The sequence below is a fragment of the Pezoporus wallicus genome, unplaced genomic scaffold, assembly GCF_028554395.1.
Source record: "Pezoporus wallicus isolate ANWC-B61680 ecotype Strahan unplaced genomic scaffold, APGP_CSIRO_Pwel_v1 contig_8042, whole genome shotgun sequence".
NCBI lineage: Eukaryota > Metazoa > Chordata > Aves > Psittaciformes > Psittacidae > Pezoporus > Pezoporus wallicus.
This window is the reverse complement of record NW_026639380.1, coordinates 271,151-289,824: the sequence shown is the minus strand read 5'-3', so window position 1 is coordinate 289,824 and position 18,674 is coordinate 271,151. Positions and strand designations below refer to the sequence as shown.

The 18,674-nt window shown below is 40.2% G+C and overlaps 1 protein-coding gene across 1 annotated transcript in view; it reads left to right on the top strand.

Annotated features, from left to right (window-relative positions):
• Positions 1–419: 419 nt before the first annotated feature.
• NID1 (nidogen 1) overlaps positions 420–18,674 on the top strand; it is a 44,834-nt gene continuing 26,579 nt past the window's right edge. The window contains exons 1-9 of the mRNA XM_057414485.1: positions 420–623; positions 7,984–8,283; positions 9,483–9,712; positions 10,374–10,801; positions 11,919–12,068; positions 13,415–13,666; positions 14,847–15,047; positions 16,401–16,646; positions 17,882–18,025. Of these exons, the coding sequence (XP_057270468.1) occupies positions 420–623; positions 7,984–8,283; positions 9,483–9,712; positions 10,374–10,801; positions 11,919–12,068; positions 13,415–13,666; positions 14,847–15,047; positions 16,401–16,646; positions 17,882–18,025 (2,155 nt within the window). The remainder of the gene's footprint in view (positions 624–7,983; positions 8,284–9,482; positions 9,713–10,373; positions 10,802–11,918; positions 12,069–13,414; positions 13,667–14,846; positions 15,048–16,400; positions 16,647–17,881; positions 18,026–18,674) is intronic.

Below are 18,674 nucleotides of genomic sequence, written 5' to 3'. Positions count from 1 at the left end.
GAAACCGCAGCGGTCCTGGGAGAAGAGCCACAGCTTTGAAAGCAACTCTCGAACTCCTACGTCCCCGCACTCACTTAGCTTCCCGAGTTCCTCACCCCTCAAGCGGCACGCTCTGATCCCGATAGCGGCTGAGCCTCACCACCCAGCGACCCCCGGAGACAGCCCCTCCGTGCCGGAGCTAATGCCACTACGTCCCGCCCCGGGCTGTGGGAGTAGACCCCGGGGTCGCAGTGGCGGGCGAAGCTGGGTCCGGGTCGCTCTGGACGGGGGACGGGGGACGGGGGGGGGACGGGGGCGGGAGGCGTATGAATCCTGCCAGCCCCTCGTCCCCAGCGCAGCCATTGGCCGCGGAGCCGGCCAGGCCCGGCCTCTCGCTCTTATATCGGCGGGACGGCGCCGCTGCTCCCGGATTCGACGGGATGCGCACTGTGCGGAGCTGCCCGCGCTGGGCGCTGCTGGCCCTGGCGTTGCAGCTGGCGCGGCCCTCAGAGTGCCTGGTGCTGCTGCCCCATGGCGAGGAGCGCGGCGATGCCGCGCTGGCGCACGGGGACGATGTGCGGTCGACGGCGCTGGAGCTGAGCACGCCGCTGCGGTTCTACGGTGCTGCCGTCCGCTCCCTCTACGTGAGTGTGGGACCGAGAGGGCACGGGGCCCCTCTCCGGCTGCCGGAGGGGTGGGAAGGCGTTGGGGTCTCCCCGGGGGGCTTGTCCCTTCTTGCCGTGATGTTGCCTGGTTTGGGGTTGATCGTACTTGTTGGGTTTCACGTCGGTTGTGTGAGCTCCGTGATCAGTTATCGGTCCAAACAGCTTCACTGTTCCATCTGTGTTCCGTTAGGTATCAGGGCCGTGTTAGTTCTCGCAGTGTGGTTGTTGCTGATTCTTTGCAGTGCATGGCAGCCTGTACTGGAAGGCGATAGAACAGTCAGTAAGAGAATAGAATGTAACCGGTTGTCCAGAGTGAGCACCATCCCCAGGCGTTTTTTGTGCTCCCTCATAGGGTGCACATCCAGTTAAGGAACATGCTCGTCGTGGTCTATGTTTTGTGTGCTTCAGCGTGCCAAAGTCACAAACTGAAACCGTGAATTTCTAACCAGCAGCCCGATATATCCAAGATTAGCACCTCTGAGCACTGAGTGCTTTCTGCCCATTAATATCTTGGGCACTCTCAGATGTTCATTGCTCAATGGTCTTTGGGGTGGGGAAATCCACACCCAGAGCAATTGCAGGCTTTGAGCTGCAGGCAGAGCTCAGCTATGTGTGCGTGCCTTATAGCAGGATCCGCATCCCAGAGGTGCGTGTGCATGTTTATAGCTAATGGCAGACATTTAGTATGTGAAGGTGGGATTGAAAACAGATTGTCTGAAACAAAGCTGGTCAAAAGTAGCTAGGGGGAAAAAAAAAGTTTATAATGGCAGGACGTTTTCAAAATACTGCAAGAGTACTGACTGATCTTAGTAAAGAAGGCCCAGTGTGTGTTTATCTGGTCAAGTTAAAACCCACCTTGCTGTCTGAAAAAAACAACATGCTTTAGGCATCGTCAGTCTGGAGGACTGATGCAATGTCATGAGACTCTGGGGACTTATCTACATGGAAACACTTGGAAAACTAGGCCTTCATTTGGTCACAGTTATTCAAAATGTGATGTAGTTCCCAGGTACTTGAGTCAGTTTTATGGGCATTCACCAAAGATTTAACATGCTGCCACTTAAGTTATATTCTTTCATTTTCCACCCTGCCTGTTCCTATATAAATCCTGGAATTACATCCAAAATCCAGAATTTTGAGGGATTCGAGTTATGTCTGTGTGGAAAATGGATGTCTTCACTGCCAGCCAGTGAAGACCAAGTAATTCACAAGTATTAAGTGGAGTTCAGACTTTGGTGTGACCCTTAGTTCATTGTCTTGTCTTCCATACTCTAAGTTGGTCACTGATTAGCCAGCAGAAGTAAAAACCACACTTTTTGAAGTACAGGCATATTCTTGAAAGATAGCAGTCTCTGTATCCTGTCACTGAGAAGAAAAGATAACCAGTAATGTGGCAGATAAGTGACAGAAAGGGGACAGTGATTTCAAAGAGCAGTAAATCGGCTAACCACACTAGGTTTCTTTAGTTTAATGATCTTGTTACTTGCCTGTGCCATAAAACAGGAACAGTTCTAGTTAGTGTTTGTCTGAAGGAATACCTGTATAGAGGCTGTGTTCCAGAATCACTTTTAGGGCTCTCTTCAGCATGATTACTCAGTAAGAAGTAAGGGTGATTTTTAATACGAAATCTGATAATGAAAGGTATTTTAGTATTAGTCTCCATAGTATACAGAGTCTTTTTATCTTGCATTTCATCTGTCACAAGTATTGCAAAACAGAACAGTACAAACTATATGGGGATAGGAAAAGGAGGTGCTGGGTCTCAGCATACCTGTTAAGGAAATGTATTGAGCAGTCTTAACTGCTCTTTCACAGTACACAACTTTACTGTATATTGGCAGTGAGTACTTATTAAGCTCTCTGATGTTATTCAGTAAGCAGAATTTACCACAGTATTGCTAGTTAATAGTAAATATTATCAAGCTGATATCACTGATGTGTTGATAGAGACACATTATAATACATAAAGGAGTTCCTGAATCAGATTTTGAGTTGTCATGTAATACATCTTTCTGTATAGCTCATCAGGATAATGTGATAAGCTTATCTTAATTTTCCAGTGCTTGATTTTTGCGATTTTTGCCTTCAGTCAGTTGCAAATCTGTGTGCGTTCTCTATTCCCCCCCCCCCACCCCAGCATTTGAGAAGCTGAGTTGTTTGAGTTAGCTCTACACATGAATAGAAATGCAAGGAATTCCAAGGAATGATTGTTTAATGTCAACTTGTCATAAAATTCTTGGCAACAAAACTTTTATTTAATATAAGTGAAAACAGACTTTGACATACTATGATCTTTGAGATGGTGTTTTCCTAGGTAAGATTTATAGCGCTGAATTGTATCAGTAACCCATACTGATCTATTTGTTTTAATAGCATGCTTTTATTAAGCTTTTAGCAGTTTACACTAGGGCTCACTGGTGTGGAAAAGTTAAAGGATTAGGGATAACTTCCTTTTAGGGAAGAATCAGAGTCCTTTAAGACGAGCTTGGATCAATTTTTTGCTCAGTACCTTTACTAACTTCCTAAATTAAGAGTTTGTCATGTTTGCATTAGAAAGATTTTTTTTTTTTTTCTGCTTTAAGTCCACTGGCACTCCATTATACAAATAAATGACATCTTTTCTAAACTCTCTTATGCAGAAATACTCGAGTCCTCAAAATGCCTAGTCATTGAATAGGGGAAGTACCTCATTTGTTTGAAACTTTAGTTACTATTATACACACACAGATACTCTTTTTTTTTTCAATTGAAGTACTTTGTTCCTTGGTTCTCGCTTGGTTTTTCAAGGTTGACCTGTCATAGTGGGTGATTTGTTCTGCTACAAACAACGAATGTATGTTAACTATGCGTGTAATCCAGAAGTTTAACATGCTAAAAATATATCTGTGTTAGTTCTTGTCAAGTTACATAGTATAATACCCTAAAAGGAAAGATGCACCGTACAGCTGGTCTTTAGACAACGCCCCCTTCCTCTTCTCTTTTGACAGGAATGATACTTTAATGAAACCAGTTACTTACCCTGAGTTACTTATCTTTATTTTGGGCTTCACATTTTAACCTGTGTGTCCTTAAAAGGAACATGGTAAAGTTAAATCATACTATTCACCATCTCTGTCAAAATAAATGTATTGTTAAATCTGAAAACTAAAAGCACTTTTTTTTTCAGTAATAATGGATGTTCTTTCTCTACACTAAAAATCCCTTTTCAAAGTGAGCAGTTTGTGTGTGTATTTTCATTTAATGGCTTGCAAATGTTTTCTGGGTGATTGAGTACTTGCAACCAAGCATTCCCTTCACATTTAAAAGTGAACTGCCTCATTTATGAATTACAAACAAATGAAAATGGGGTTGGCGGTTTTGCATTTTCTTAATGAAAATGCTTGTTGCATTTAAGTTTTTAGCAAGATAGGAAATGAGTATTCAGAAGCATGCCCCTGATAGGTGAAAAGAGAAGGGCCAAATGTTGGGTCATTTCTTCTGCTCTCTACTTTGTTCAGTAGTATTAACTAGTACTGACTGTGTTTTCTCTTAATGTTATTTTAATCTCTGCCATAAATGGGGGATCATGAAGCCACAAAGTCTGCACACACCAAATCTGATGGAGAGCATGGAATTTGTTTAAAATACTTCAAACATCAGTCATCTCTCACAAGAGAAATTGGAGTGGGAGTAGGGGTGCTTGTGTACAAAACGTGTAAGCAAGGAGAAGGAAGGGAAGAACTTCTAATTTACTCATAAATATATTACTTTAAAAGTGGAGTGCATCTCCTTGCTAAAAGGTCTTGGCAAGTAGACTGTTATGTCCCCCCACCCCCCTTCCCCCTATCCCCCCCCAGCCCCTGTCTTCCCTACTGCTTTCCAGTGGTATAGTTTAACAGTATAGTAGGGTTTCAGCTTTGCTTTACAGGGTTTTGAGGCATTTTCTATCATGTCATAGAGTTTTGGGAACCTATCTGGACTAGCTCTCTGATGCATGTCTGCCTGCAATTGCAGGGTCTAGACTGGAGAAACCCAGTCTTTTTAGTTCTGTATTCCAGAAATTCACAGTTCACCTTAGGATCTGTGGCTACTGTTTAGTCACAAATGATTAGAGGAAAACCAATCACAATGCTCAGCTGCTTCTCTCACTTTCTAACATGAGCTGTGCTCCCATCATGCTTATGCAGATTATGTACTGCTTATATATCTTAGATATGCTGTTCATCCATAAAGCCAACTTCCTTTTTTTAACATGACCTTGATGTTTTTAGTATTTTTCACTGTAGCAGGTAATGAAATTATACGTCCGCAGAGAATGTAGTAATCATATATCAAGCCATTTTTAAAGTAGTCTGATATACCATGTGAACTGTATGCAAAGCTTAGCTAATGGTTCATGCTAACCATTGCCCAGTTATGCACCAAGCTGATTGACCACTTGCCTGTGGCAGGGGGCATTCTCTGACCCGATGGGTAGCCAAAGGGTAAGTGTTCCAAGATATAGGTGTGTGTTGCATATGAAGGGGTGATCTGTAGCATGAGTTTCTGTACTAGATCCTTTTTTTTGTTTGCTATATGTAGTAGTAGTGAGGGTGGTCCGAATTTTAAAGGCTATTGCCAAGACACATGTAGTCAACATCCTTGACATGTTTGCACAGCCCACAGTTTTTCTCTGTCTTGAAGAATATATGTAGTAGTGGCCTCCTTCTTTCCAAATGAAAAGGGAAAGAAAAATATGAAGATTATGAGAAGAGTTAGTAAGTATATGAAGGAGATCCACTGAGGATGACCAGTCAAACCACAGGGAATCCAGTGAGCTGAATAGTTAGGGCTGGAAAGGACCTTAAGATCATCAGGTTCCAAACCCCTGCCATGGGCAGGGACACCTGACACTAAACCATGTCACCCAAGGCTCTGTCCATCCCTGCCTTGAACACCGCCAGGAATGGAGCATTCATAACTTCCCTGGACAACCCATTCCAGTGCTTCACCATTTATAGTAAAGAACTTCTTCCTTATATCCAGTCTAAACTTCCCCTGTTCAAGTTTTAACCCATTACCCCTTGTCCTATCACTACAGTCCTTAATGAGGAGTCCCGCCCCAGCATCCCTATAGGCCCCCTTCAGATACCAGAAGGCTGCTATGAGGTCTCCACACAGCCTTCTCTTCTCCAGGCTGAACAGCCCCAACTTTCTCAGCCCGTCTTCATACAGGAGGTGCTCCAGTCCCCTGATTATCCTCGTGGCCCTCCTTTGGGCTTGCTCCAACAGTTCCATGTCCTTTTTATGTTGAGGACACCAGAACTGCACACAATACTCCAAGTCAGGTGTCATGAGAGCAGAGTAGGGGGCAGGATCACCTCCTTTGACCTGCTGGTCACACTCCTCTTGATGCAGCCCAGGATATGGTTGGCTTTCTGGGCTGTGAGCACATGTCCTTCTCTTGTTCTGCTGCATCTGTAAGTAGCAGATAGACCTGGGGACAGGCTACTGGGCTAGAAGGTCTTGCAGCCTGAGTCACAGTGGCCATTCTGACCCTTTTCCAAGCACTAATAAAGGTTGTGTAGTGTCATAAACTTCTTGACCGTGTGAGAAGATTCAGCAGTAGTTTGTTCTTCTTGGACTCCCAAGAATCCCTGTGAGTCAGATAAACCTGTGGGAAATTGCAGTTTAGTTTCATTCCTTATGGTGCCGGGTTTAGGACCTCCATCTCTTTCTGAGTCATGTGTGTGTGGCAGCAGCTCTAGAATGGTGAGTGCCTGGCTGCCTGTAGGTAGTCAGGTATGCCCTGTTATTTGGTAGTCAAGCACTGAGAATACTTTTCTAAGTGCCTGATCCGTACAGTGTCATACATGTCTGGAAGAAGGGCCCAGGTCTTGTGTGTGAGCAGTTTGTGTGCTGCCTCGAGGCCTGACACCTGTAGTCTTGCTTGCTGCTTCTATGGCTGTGAGAGTGAGCTCTGGTTTGCCAAGGGATTTCAGCTGTCATGCTTGGACAGGCCCCAGCATCTACCTGTATGTATGTTATTTTTAGTCAGGTGGTTGGCTGCAAGTCATCATCTCACAGACCAGCTAAATCTCACTGAGTCAGTATATATGCATTTTCATACCAAGATTTCACTTATATATGTTACTGTGGTGTTGTACGTTGTCTGTCCCCTGTGTGTTGTCTTTCCTCTCCTTTTCCTCCCCCAAGTAATAGGGCCAGTTTGCCACAGGACAGTGTCAGGGCACTCAACTATAAGGAAATTTATAGGGTAGCCTGTATCTGCTGTAGAAAGCCTGTCTCCTAGCCTCTATAGCCTCTGGTATAGGAGCTGAGCTCACAGTACGTCTTAAGAGTGAGCAGCAGCTTGTTGCAATCAACCTTGCATGGTAGCAGAGAAGTTCCAAGAAGGATGGTTGAAATGACGATTAAAGCAGTCCTGGCCAGACAAATGGAAATCTGTACATCTTCCCAGAAGACTTTCACCTAAACTATTACAGCACTTAAGTGTGGAACAGGTTTTTTTGGGTAAGCATCTATGTATAAATTAGTTCTTTGCTCAGAAGTTATATCAGCTTCTGAGGCAGTGCTGTAGTAGCAGTGAAAGCTCAGCTGACCCACTTGCATCCTGACTTCCTAATGAGGTTTTCGTGGGAATGACATGGCCTGCTGTGTGGGACAAGACAAGGCTCTTCAGTTTCTCCTCCCCCTGCCCATTTGTGGTTTGTTTTTATGGGCGTCAGACTTTCTCAGAAACAGACAGCTTTCTAAACTGTCCAGACTGAGTGTTCTCCTCTGCCTTCATGGTAGAAGTCCAGATTCCCAGAGGGTATGCTATTACTCTGATAGAGCATCTCTGTAGTCTACGTTGCTTTACACCAGATAAGAATCTAGCTAGCTGGTTAACCAAAAAAGTAGCTGTTGCAAATACTTGCTTTGTCCTTTCCATGCCCAGTGATGCTGACACTTGTCTGTAAACAATTCTTGACAGACTCAGAGAGGGTTTGTGCTGGGTCTCATCCTGAGAAAGACTTGGAAACTTGTGAAATGTGGTGGTGTTGTAAACCTTTGTTAGGAGAGGCAATAAGTGTCTGACCTTTAAATAACTAAAATCTTTATCTAAGGAAAAAAGGTTGGTCTACCTGTAAAGTAGGCATCTGGGTTTGGGCAAGTGAAATCCCAGGACTCCTGACAAAATAGGATAAAAAAAAAAAAACCAAACTTGAAAAAATTCTGTTACTTTTCAAGTACAAGATTGACTTTTGACTCAATTTCTTTTGGAAATGCAATCAAAATATTGTGATTTAAAACACATAGGTGTGGGAGACAGCCATATGAACAGTATCTATTTTATAATTTCCACCTTTTTTATTAGATTACCACTAATGGGATTATTGCAGTGAATCAACCTTCAAGTGAAGAAAAATATCTCGGTCAATTTCCAATCAGTTTTGGGGCTATTGCTCCTTTTATGGCTGACCTGGACACAACAGATGAACGTGGAAATGTGTATTACCGAGAAGATTCATCCTCGGATGTCTTGCAACTTGCATCAGACTATATCAAAAGAGGTTTTCCTGAGACTACTTTTGATCCCAGCAGTGTTGTCATTGTTACCTGGAAGCTTGTGGCTCCCTATCTGGCATTGAGAGAAGATCATGCTTTGGAAGAAAAGGTGAGTTTTAAGACATGTTGGACACATGGTCAGCTGAACACCATAAGCTGTTGTCTTGATGGCTTGAATTCCTTTGTGTTTAAAGGAATCTTGTACAGTTCAGAATGTATTTTATTGTTGAAAAAACTGTAGCAAAATAGGAGTTTCTAGAATTTTTACTTCATTTTTAATTTAGAGTATTGTATTTATTCAAAAGAAAATCCTTGAATCTACATAGCTGACTTCTTTGTATTCCCTGACAACTCTTACTCTCAATGTTAAGTTTGTTTGGGAATAACTGAAATCGTAGGATATCCTGCCCTCCATCTGTGCAATTTAATGCAGTCAGTTTGCATTTTTTAATAGACTCTTACATCTTTTTGACATCAAACTCTTTAACTATGTGGACTAATAGGAATTTGAAACTGTGGCACTCTTTTGGACAAGTGACACTGCATTTACAGAAATGCTTTGTAGCTAGTACTGAATGAAGAAGCAGTTTGAGGTTGCTTTGTTTTTTTGTTTTTTTTTTTTTAATACATGCAACCAGTTTTCCCTTTTAAAACCATGTTAGGTACTATCCTGAAAAAAACATGTCACTTTATGTACTATAATTATCCCATCTGATGACTCTGCTCAGAGTGTTTAAAGTTGAGAACATTATCACAACTTAGAAAACCTTATTTTGTCGAGTTAGGCACAACCATTGTGTTTATAGCAATGGCCCTGCACTCAGGTAGCAGAAAATAACTGATGCCTGAGGTGCTGTCTTGATGGTTCCAAGACAAGGTATTTTCAGCAGCATGAAACTTGAACTCTTCTTTAAATATTCTGTTTACAGAACTTTTCTCTTTAGTCTAGCACATCACTCCCTTTATTTTAAGGAGGTGATATAGAATACTATGCAAGCTATAGAACTTGGAATTGTTGTGTTTTAGGCAGCCTCTCTGGCTATGTTTTAACAGATTTAACTTACCTTTGATAATGCTTTTTTTTTTTTTTTAGTGTTTATGCATACTAAAGCTAAAACTGCCTTAGCAAAACTTAAGCATGTGTAATACTTATTTCTCCTAGGAAGAACGTGATGCATTATGTGTGATGGAAATTCTGATTTTGACTTAGTATTTAAAAATAAGTTATTCCATTGTCAATCATGACTATTTTTTCATAAGTAAATGGATGCTTTTCCTTTTTTCCTTTTTTTTTCCCCCCCTCCACAGAGAAACACATTCCAGGCTGCTTTAGCCTCTTCTGACTCCAGTTCCTATGCTATTTTCCTTTATCCAGAAGACAGTTTGCAGTTCTATAGCACATACTCCAAGAAAGATGATAAAAAGATTCCTGCTATGGTTGGCTTTAGTCAAGCCTCTACAAACTACTACTTCTGGGAAAAGCCAGGATCCTACAATGTCATTGCTAATGATGAAGACAGCATTAGAAACCTGCACAAGTATGCTTTTTTTGTTTGTTTGTTTAAACTCCTTAAGAAAACATCGAGGAGTTCCATATTTTTCTTAATTGTAGTATGAGCCAATGAGAAACAATAAGATCCCATTAGTCATTGCATGAGAAATTGCAAAGGCTGTCATTGATAAATATCCACCCTCATGGGAAATATGAGGACTTTGTTCTAATTTGTTGAAAGTCCATGGTTCCATTGTCAGTGGCAGGAACTACTCTTTAGTTATCCCTTCTATAAATAAGACCACTTAGACTTTAACTTTCCTAGTCTATCCTGGACAGTCTTCTCTCTTGAAAGAAAGGGTGAACAAGAAGGAAAGGGAATGAGTTAAGAAGTTCTAGTAAGTGTTAGCAAGATCTCTGTGGCCCAACTGTCTCCTTTTATTCCCATCACTTCGGAGACAAGAAGACTAGAAATTCTAAGGAAGTGATCTCTGGGTGTGGAGAAAAAGATGCCATCCAAACTGTCAGGGATTTTTATAGCTGAATAAACTGTACCTGTAGATAAAGTGTAGATAAATATGTGGATAAAATAATTCAACAGTTTCATCCTGATACTTGTCAGTGAAGGATAGCATTTTGTGTAGGCTAGAAATACCACACAGCTTGTACTTGATCATTTTGATTTGGTGTGTGCTTATCTTTGATAGAAGCAGCAATGCTGGAAGGAGAGGAGTCTGGGTGTTCAAGATTAGTAGTTCATCTGACAGTATTGTGCCTGCCAAGATAAGCAACATTTTGGAGAGCCTAGAGTCCAATGAACAAGACCAGGACTTGACTTCAAAACCATTTATGTCAGATTATGGCTCCACTGAAATACAACAGCAGTATGTCACCAGTAGTACGGATAGCACAGAGGAGGATCAGCACTACGTTACATATAGTGTTCCTCAGCTGGCTGAAGAAGACTATCTGACTTCATACCAAGATGTAACTAGAACACCTTCAACTGAGTCTTTTTACAGTCATCAAGACTTCCCAACAGCAAAAGCCCCACCTCGCCTGTTCCAGGTCCAGCAGTTTCCCCCACAGCAACCCCAAGTCATAGATGTGGAAGAATTTGATGAAACTGGTATAGGTAAGGTCTTTTGTACTGCTTGGGTCCTTCCGAGATGTATAGGCTGTGAAAACACAGCGACATGCAAAAAAATTGAAGTACTAAAGAAATAATCCATTTCCTTCTCACTACCTTCATATCTGAAAATCTAGACATGTTTAATAAGTTTGTGTTATTCATCAAGCTACTTAACTTGGATGTCATCTTAGACTCAAATGTTGCCAGTCTGGTAAACTAGTTTCCCTGTCAAGCTCACAGGACAGCGCATTTACAGCGTGTCTGTGGAATCTGAATCCCTCTGAAGGAAAGATTCCTCCTACAGAGATATCATATTCCTAAAGATGACACATTCTTAGTGAGAACTGATTTCTCCATCTCTTTTGCCCAGGACTACTGTTAAAAGTATGATCTTAACTTAAACAGCTGCATTAAGTGGCTGCTTCTGGTAAGAATTAGTAGATCAGTTCTACTGAAATCTAGCTTTTTTTTTTTCTCCTTTCACAGATGTGTTACTGAATACAGGTTATTTAATAAAGGTTAGGAATAGTAACTCTTGTAAAAAATGTTTGCTAGGGTTTCATGGCCTCAAGTTTTACAGGGTGGGATTAGCAATTCTAACCTCTGAGCAGGTGTTTATAGAAAAGTCAAAACTGTGTGACTGACTGTCCAGATGTTACTTGTTTCTTGAAGCAGATGTGAGAATTGTTTTCTCCATGAAATGAAAGGGTAAAGCAGTTAGGATTACAGGGTGCATCAGCTGGTGCACGGTCCTGGGTACCGTACTGATGTGTTTTATTTTGAGGTTGGAAATTCTCCTTTTTGCCTTGTTTTGGAAATGAGGGCAGGTTAAAATTGTGTGTTTTAATTTCACGAAGACAATTCAACATATTGGCTGAAGTCAACAGAATTAAATGGTTTTCTAACACCTGGAAGCCCTGATGTTTTCTTCAAAACAGTAGAATGTTACTTGCATATTGCGAGGTTAACAAAAATCAATTTCAATTGTTTGTTTTCCTTTCAGAGAAAATGAAAAAAAACCCTAATCAAGTTAGTCTAGAGAGAATTTAAACTAAAGCAGGTATATGTGAGCACTAAAGTAATTACATGAAGTATAAGTGTCTGGGTTTTTTTTCTACAGTGTTTCGCTACAATACAGATGTTCAACAGACCTGTGCTAACAACCGCCACCAGTGCTCTGTTCATGCCATCTGCAAAGATTATCCCAACGGGTTTTGTTGCAGTTGTATTGCTGGTTACAAAGGAAATGGCAGACAGTGCATAGCAGAAGGTAACATTTTTGAAAATGAGGTGCATAAGCAGCAATCACACACGGCATTCTTGAGTGAAGTGACCTGTTCAGTACAAGAGAAGACGTGGTTACATATGCTTTGAAGGACTTATCACTGAGATGTATTGAAAGATATCTTAGGAAGTGAGCTACACTTTCTAAAATGGTGTGGGTTTTTTGAATGAAGCAGATTATTATTTCTAGAAAGTCATGTTAAAATGCCTGATGCATATAATTGACAGCCTAAAATAAACTCTTCTGTTATTGGCACCATTTAATAGAGTAATATCTGGTGTTTTGGCTTTTTTTTTGTTTTTTTTGGGGGGTGTTTTTGGTTTTTTTTTTGCTAGAATTAGTGATGAAAGTCCAATGTGTTATAATCTGATATGGTCCTCACTCTAGAAATGGACAGTTCAAAGAGGATGAACAAATTTACTTTGATTGTTAAACTAAAGAGCATGGCTCCTCTTTGTCTGACTCTTAAACTTTACTAATAGGCTAATCTGCCAGGTTTTTGTCAGATACCCATTTAAACTTTGTTCCTGTGTAAAATCCATAAAAGAATTCCTTATGTATACACTTGTAATCCTCAGTGACATGACCCACAGTATAGATACATTTCAACAACCAAAATAGCTGACTACAGACTTTGTGCTTTATAAGACAGGAAAGCAAAAGCTACTACTTAGCTTTCAGTTCATGAAACTGAATTTTCCAGAGAAAGAGAAGGATCTGGTGATAATGGAATTTGAATTTGCATGTAGGATACTATATACAGAAGAAAACTAGCAGTAGAGAGTATTGGTGCTAGAGAGCTATTGGTGTAAAACACTGACAGTCTTTAAAATGGTCAATATTTTTGACCACTGAGTCAAAAAATAAAATAGATTAGAATAATAGGTCAATTGCATTAGCCTTCTAATAGGGAATGAACAAATTCACATTCATTAGCTTTTGATATGAAGTGAGATCTTCAAAGAACTTTCTGTATGCCACTTACTGTCAGAGATACTGTACCAGCATTACAGAGTTATCCTTGCAGACAAAACTGTTAATGAGGATTATCTGTTAATTAATAGTTAAAACTGTTAATGAGGGCATCTCTTCTGGCAGTTTTGGCCAGATAATCATCTGTATAATGACAACACACACACAGGCACATATGTACATGTGTGAGCAAATTAACACACTGCTTGTGGGCAGTTTCCTGTTTGAATTCTGTGAGTGTTTGTTTGCCTTTTATTTCAACATCAGTATCTTTTAACACAGTGAACACTCTGAACATGTTCCTTAGAAAGTATGTGAGAACCGTCATTTTGTTCTGATGGATTGTATTGATTTGCCAGGTTCCCCTCAGAGAGTCAATGGGAAGGTCAAAGGAAGAATCTTTGTAGGAAATAATCCTGTTCCAATTATGTTCGAGAACACTGATCTCCACTCCTATGTTGTGATGAACCAAGGGCGTGCCTACACTGCTATCAGCACAATCCCAGAGACTTTGGGGTATTCTTTGCTGCCTCTTGCCTCTATTGGAGGTATCATAGGATGGATGTTTGCTGTGGAACAGCAAGGATATAAAAATGGCTTCAGCATTACTGGTAATTTCTAAGTTAAAATAATGTTCAAAAAACTGTGCTATGCTTTCCTCTGTCTTGAGAGAAAAAAGTATATTTAGAAGCAATATAGGATGAAAACATGTTTATTCTGAACTGAAAATAGATTTTTCATAACCAACCTCACCATTTTTCTTGTTTAGAGGGTATAGATATTGGGCTTTTTAATTTACTATTGGTGCACAACCATATAAGTCTTTTGGGAAGAAGAATGTCTTTTCTTTTGCAAGAAACTCATTATTAAAAAGGATCTGATTTTTGGTACTAGAGTTTACAGAGCTACTGGAGAAAGCTGTCCCTGTATCTGCAAGAGGGTAAGAGGTCTGACGTGTTAATTGCCTGATTGTACTAACAGAGCAAAAGAGAAGTGAATATCTGACGTCCTGAAGGTCTGAAATTCTGAACAGAAGCAATTGCTTTATGGTGCAAATGATTCAGTTAATTTTTTGGAGGAAAACCCCATTTCACAATTACATGTTTTCATCAGAATCTGAGGCCAAATCTGGTTGGTTTTGCACATGAATTCAAGTTGTAGATCCCATCTGTTCTACAAGAACATGTGTTTCTTCATAAAATTTTATACTTTACAGCCCTCTACTATGAATTTAGTTGCACATAACCGTTTGTTTTGGGAGGGATTCTTGGATTTGGTATGTTTTAAGTTTGTTACAACATACATTTCATCTGGTTTTGATTTGGAAACAGTTGTACCAGATTTTTAATTCTTTCTTTTTTTTTATTTTTTTTTTATTTTTAACTCTCTGTATTCCTAATGGGAGTTTTTCTCTAAAGTGTACAACTCCTTTGACATTTCACTGGTAGGATAAGACCTACTGTTAATAGTTTTGTTGGAACTTTTTTATTTGTTTGTTTTAAATTTAAAAAAACCCAAATCCTGCTTCTTCAGGCTTACTTGAAATTTAGTGTGTCCAGTGCTTAAGAAAAGATAGTTTCCACGCAGCATTCAGTCATATTTACTATACCTCTTAAAGTTATTTCTGTAGAAACCCAAAACATTAGCAATTATGCTGCATCAAAGCTTGCAGAAAAGACTTATTTATATTTTATCTACTAGAAGCAATACTTTGAATAGAAAGTATAATTTTGATTTGGCATATGCTTCAAAATATGGTATCAACTGGTTTAACTAATACTATTTCTTTAGGTGGTGAGTTTACACGTCAAACTGAAGTCACTTTTCTTGGAAACAATGAGAAACTTGTTATCAAGCAGAAATTCAGCGGAATTGATGAGCATGGTCACCTTACCATCAGCACAGAAATGGAGGGCAGAATACCTGAGATCCCATCTGGTGCATCAGTCCATATAGAACCATATACTGAGCTCTATCACACTTCCAGTTCTGGTAAGGTTCCTTAAGAGTGAAATTATAAGAAAGTAAACAATCCTACAGTAAGATAATTTGGAAAACATCATTTTATTCCCTTCTTAGCAAGTATACTTGGAAACCTTTAATTTACAGAAGGTTGATTTTTTGCTTCTTAGGAACAGGTCCCAAAAGAAGGTGGATTTTGTGTGGGGCAATGCAAATATTTCTAAAACTTTTTATTGAAAAAATTTGTTTAACTGTCTATGAACAGATGTTTGCAAAATACTCTCAATTTCCCTTTTTGTTGGCTTTATCTTTACATTGCTGATGGCTGTCATACAAGTTGCAAAGCTCTTTGTATGGTCTACAACAATTCAGTAGGAGCTGTGCTGGTATGTACCTTTTTGTGGTAATGTCATTAAGTGGGCTTTGGTCTTGTCTGAGAGTGTGCAAACCAGTTATTTACCAGTACACACCATGTAAACTACATTGCAGTAACTGTGCCTTGTGGTAGCGATATGCATTTGTCAGTATTATTTGAGCTCAATTTGAACAACTGACCGGATAATTAGGAAGCTCTTTATTCCCTGATCAGTTTCATCTGTTGTCTCTTCAGTACTTTCCTCCTCTCTCTCTTTTCCTTACCCCAGACTCTGAGATTTGGTAAGAGAGCCATTCTTCATTTCACCATATACAGGGAAATCTCCCTTCTTTTGCTTTTCTCTTCCTGGATAAAATTATGGGTATTTCAGCACATCAAAATCAAAGTGATGCTGAGGTGTTGACAGCTAGGCTAGCTGGCCAGCAGCAAAGAGCAATAAAGAGAAAGCAGTCTGTGAAATGCCCAGGAATAGTGGAGTATTGAGGAGCTTTTCTGTTGGTGGGAGAATGCAGAAGCCCAGATTTGCTTTGAAGAGTTTTGGTCACAATTTTTCACAATGTAGAAAACTTGTGAAGCATTCAAGAGCTCTCAGACATGCATCTTCTTCAGGACTGTGTTGAAATCCAAGGCCAGTATCCTACAATGAACTAAAAGTGGATGTAGTTTAGTGCTGGTGAGATGGCTCTTGTCCTTCACTTACAGATCCATCTAAAGAAACCTCTGAGTTTTCTGAGTTTTTCCTTCCTTTACCTGGCAACTCATAAAGTTAAATTTTTGAAATGTAAAGGTAAATTGTGTGACTCATTCATCAAAGCTGCAATACCTGATAACAGGGTAAGCCTAGTCAAGTGCCTATTCCTTTGCACAGAAATATGTCCGCTTTCATAGTTTCTTTACTTTGAAATTTTGGTTTACACTGCTCAGCCTGTATCTTAAGTCTACAGATAGGATTTGGTGTACTATTTTTATTTCCTGTTCTGCTCAGTGTTTTTGTTGCCATGTTCCAGTGATCACCTCATCATCCACAAGGGAGTACACGGTGACAGAGCCAGAAAGGGATGGGGTTGCTTCCACGTACACAGGCGCTTATCAGTGGCGACAGACAATCTCATTTGATGAATGCATTCATGATGACTCTCACCATGCTACTTCTGCTACTCAGCAGCTCTCAGTGGATGGTGTATTTGTCTTGTATAACAGAGATGAGCAGATTCTGCGATATGCTATGAGTAATTCCATTGGCCCAATCAGTGGTATGTATGAATTGGAAATCTTTCTTTTTCTCTTTTTTGAGTAATTAAGAGCAGGCTTCTATATTATTTTAGAGTGCATTAGTTGGGTATTAATGAGTTGAATTAATTTGTTGCATTAGTCAGTGTCCTGGGTTCAGCAGTAGCAGTCATGTTTTTCCTTTGTGTTAACTGGTGCAGTGCTGTGTTTTGACTTCTAGTTTGAGAACAGTGTTGGTGAAGCCGATGTTTTCGGTTGTTGCTAAGTGATGTTTACCCTGACCAAGGACTCTGTGAGGCTCATGCTCTGCCAGGGAGGAGGGGGAGCTGTGAGGAAGCAGAGACGGGGCACCTGACCCGGGCTAGCCGGGGAGGTATTCCATACCACAGCACGTCATGCCCGGGGTGAGGGGTAACTGGGAGTTACCCGGAAGGACAGGGGCTTCCCTGTCCAGGTCCATCAATTAAGATGAAAAATGGGACCTCTGAAAGTTTGTATCTTTAGTTGGAGAAGAATATTTAAGGGATTATCTCCTCTTGAAATTCAGTGGAGTTTGTGTCTGATTGCTTGAAATAATCTCAATGTGCCACCTTAATTCTGTTGCTGCCCAAACACATGGAGTGTATCATTTACCTAATTTATAGTTCCTCTATTAATGATTTATTTTTTTTTGTATTGTCAGAGCAAAGGGCAAAAGAGTGAAACAAAATTTGCCATTGAAACAGCTCATTTCTATAACTGATCTTGAAACATGACACTATCCTGGAAAGTAGGCAGCCTATGAAGTGTATTTTCTGTTTGAGCTATTCAAGTTTGTCTGTTTGCCCTAAAATCAGAAAAAAAGCAATTTGAAAATTAACACTGGCTGAGTACAAGAAAAGACACTTTTGTTGGTTGCAAAATAAAGTTCTACTAATTAAAATGAATAAACCAAGCTGTTAAGAATCACATTTTGAGTCTAGTGGCAGTGACTGGGAGATGCATTATCATTGTCAGTCTTACTCTTTAGAGACTTTTGTGTAGCTTCTCTATTTTTTTAACCCTGCAGTCCTTTGCACAAGTAACAAGGAATACAGGGTGCAGTTGCCATGTCCAACATTCATGTCCTGCGTATCACCTGCAAGTCCTCTTCTTCCTGGTGCAAAAAGTATTCTCTTTCCTTCTTTCATGTGTTCTACAAGCAACCTCCTTCTGAGCTTTAGCTGAGTGCTATGACTTGGGTAGGGCTGTTGTGATTAAATATGGTCTCTCTTCTCAGATGGCTCTGCTGACATTAACCGGAATCCTTGCTACACTGGTACCCATAACTGTGACACCAATGCAATCTGTCGTCCAGGAACTGGGAATCGTTTCTTCTGTGAATGTTCAGTTGGCTTCCGTGGAGATGGAAGCGTTTGTTACGGTATCAGAAAACTTTCATTACAAAATGACAGCTAATGTAGAATTTATTTTGCTTGAGTGTATTGACCCTTAGGACTAGCCATTCCAGCAAAGTGAAAATATCCTGAAAGGCTGTTTTAGGGAAAGTGACATGGTCAATGGTGGACTTGGCGGTCTGGGGTCAAAGTTGGACTTGCTGATCTTTTCCAACCTATTTGATTCTATGATTCTAAGATAGGTTAGAGGGATGCTGGGGTAGCTGGCGTAGTTCAATAATCAAAGTATGCATTTGACTCTCTTGAAGGGTCAAACTTGGGTACGTTTTTCTAGCTTGCAAAACATCTTTCTTACCCAGCTTGTCTTTTCATAAAATCTGTAGGAACTAAGTTGTGAGACATTTAATACAAGTTCTGGTTAAAATGAGTCAACAAGGTTACGAGCTCTTGAGGGAGATGAAGAATGGCATACATACAGATATGTGGAACCAATTGAAATAATCTATTTTAAGATCTGCTTTGAAAATCCTTTTTTGTTGAAGGAGACTTTCATTTCTCAGCTCTGTATTTTGAATATATCTGGGGTTTGTTTTATAATCAAGTCACAGCACAAATACTTGTTTTCAAGAGATGAAATTGTGTATTATTAACCAATAGGGATGATGCATATTTTAT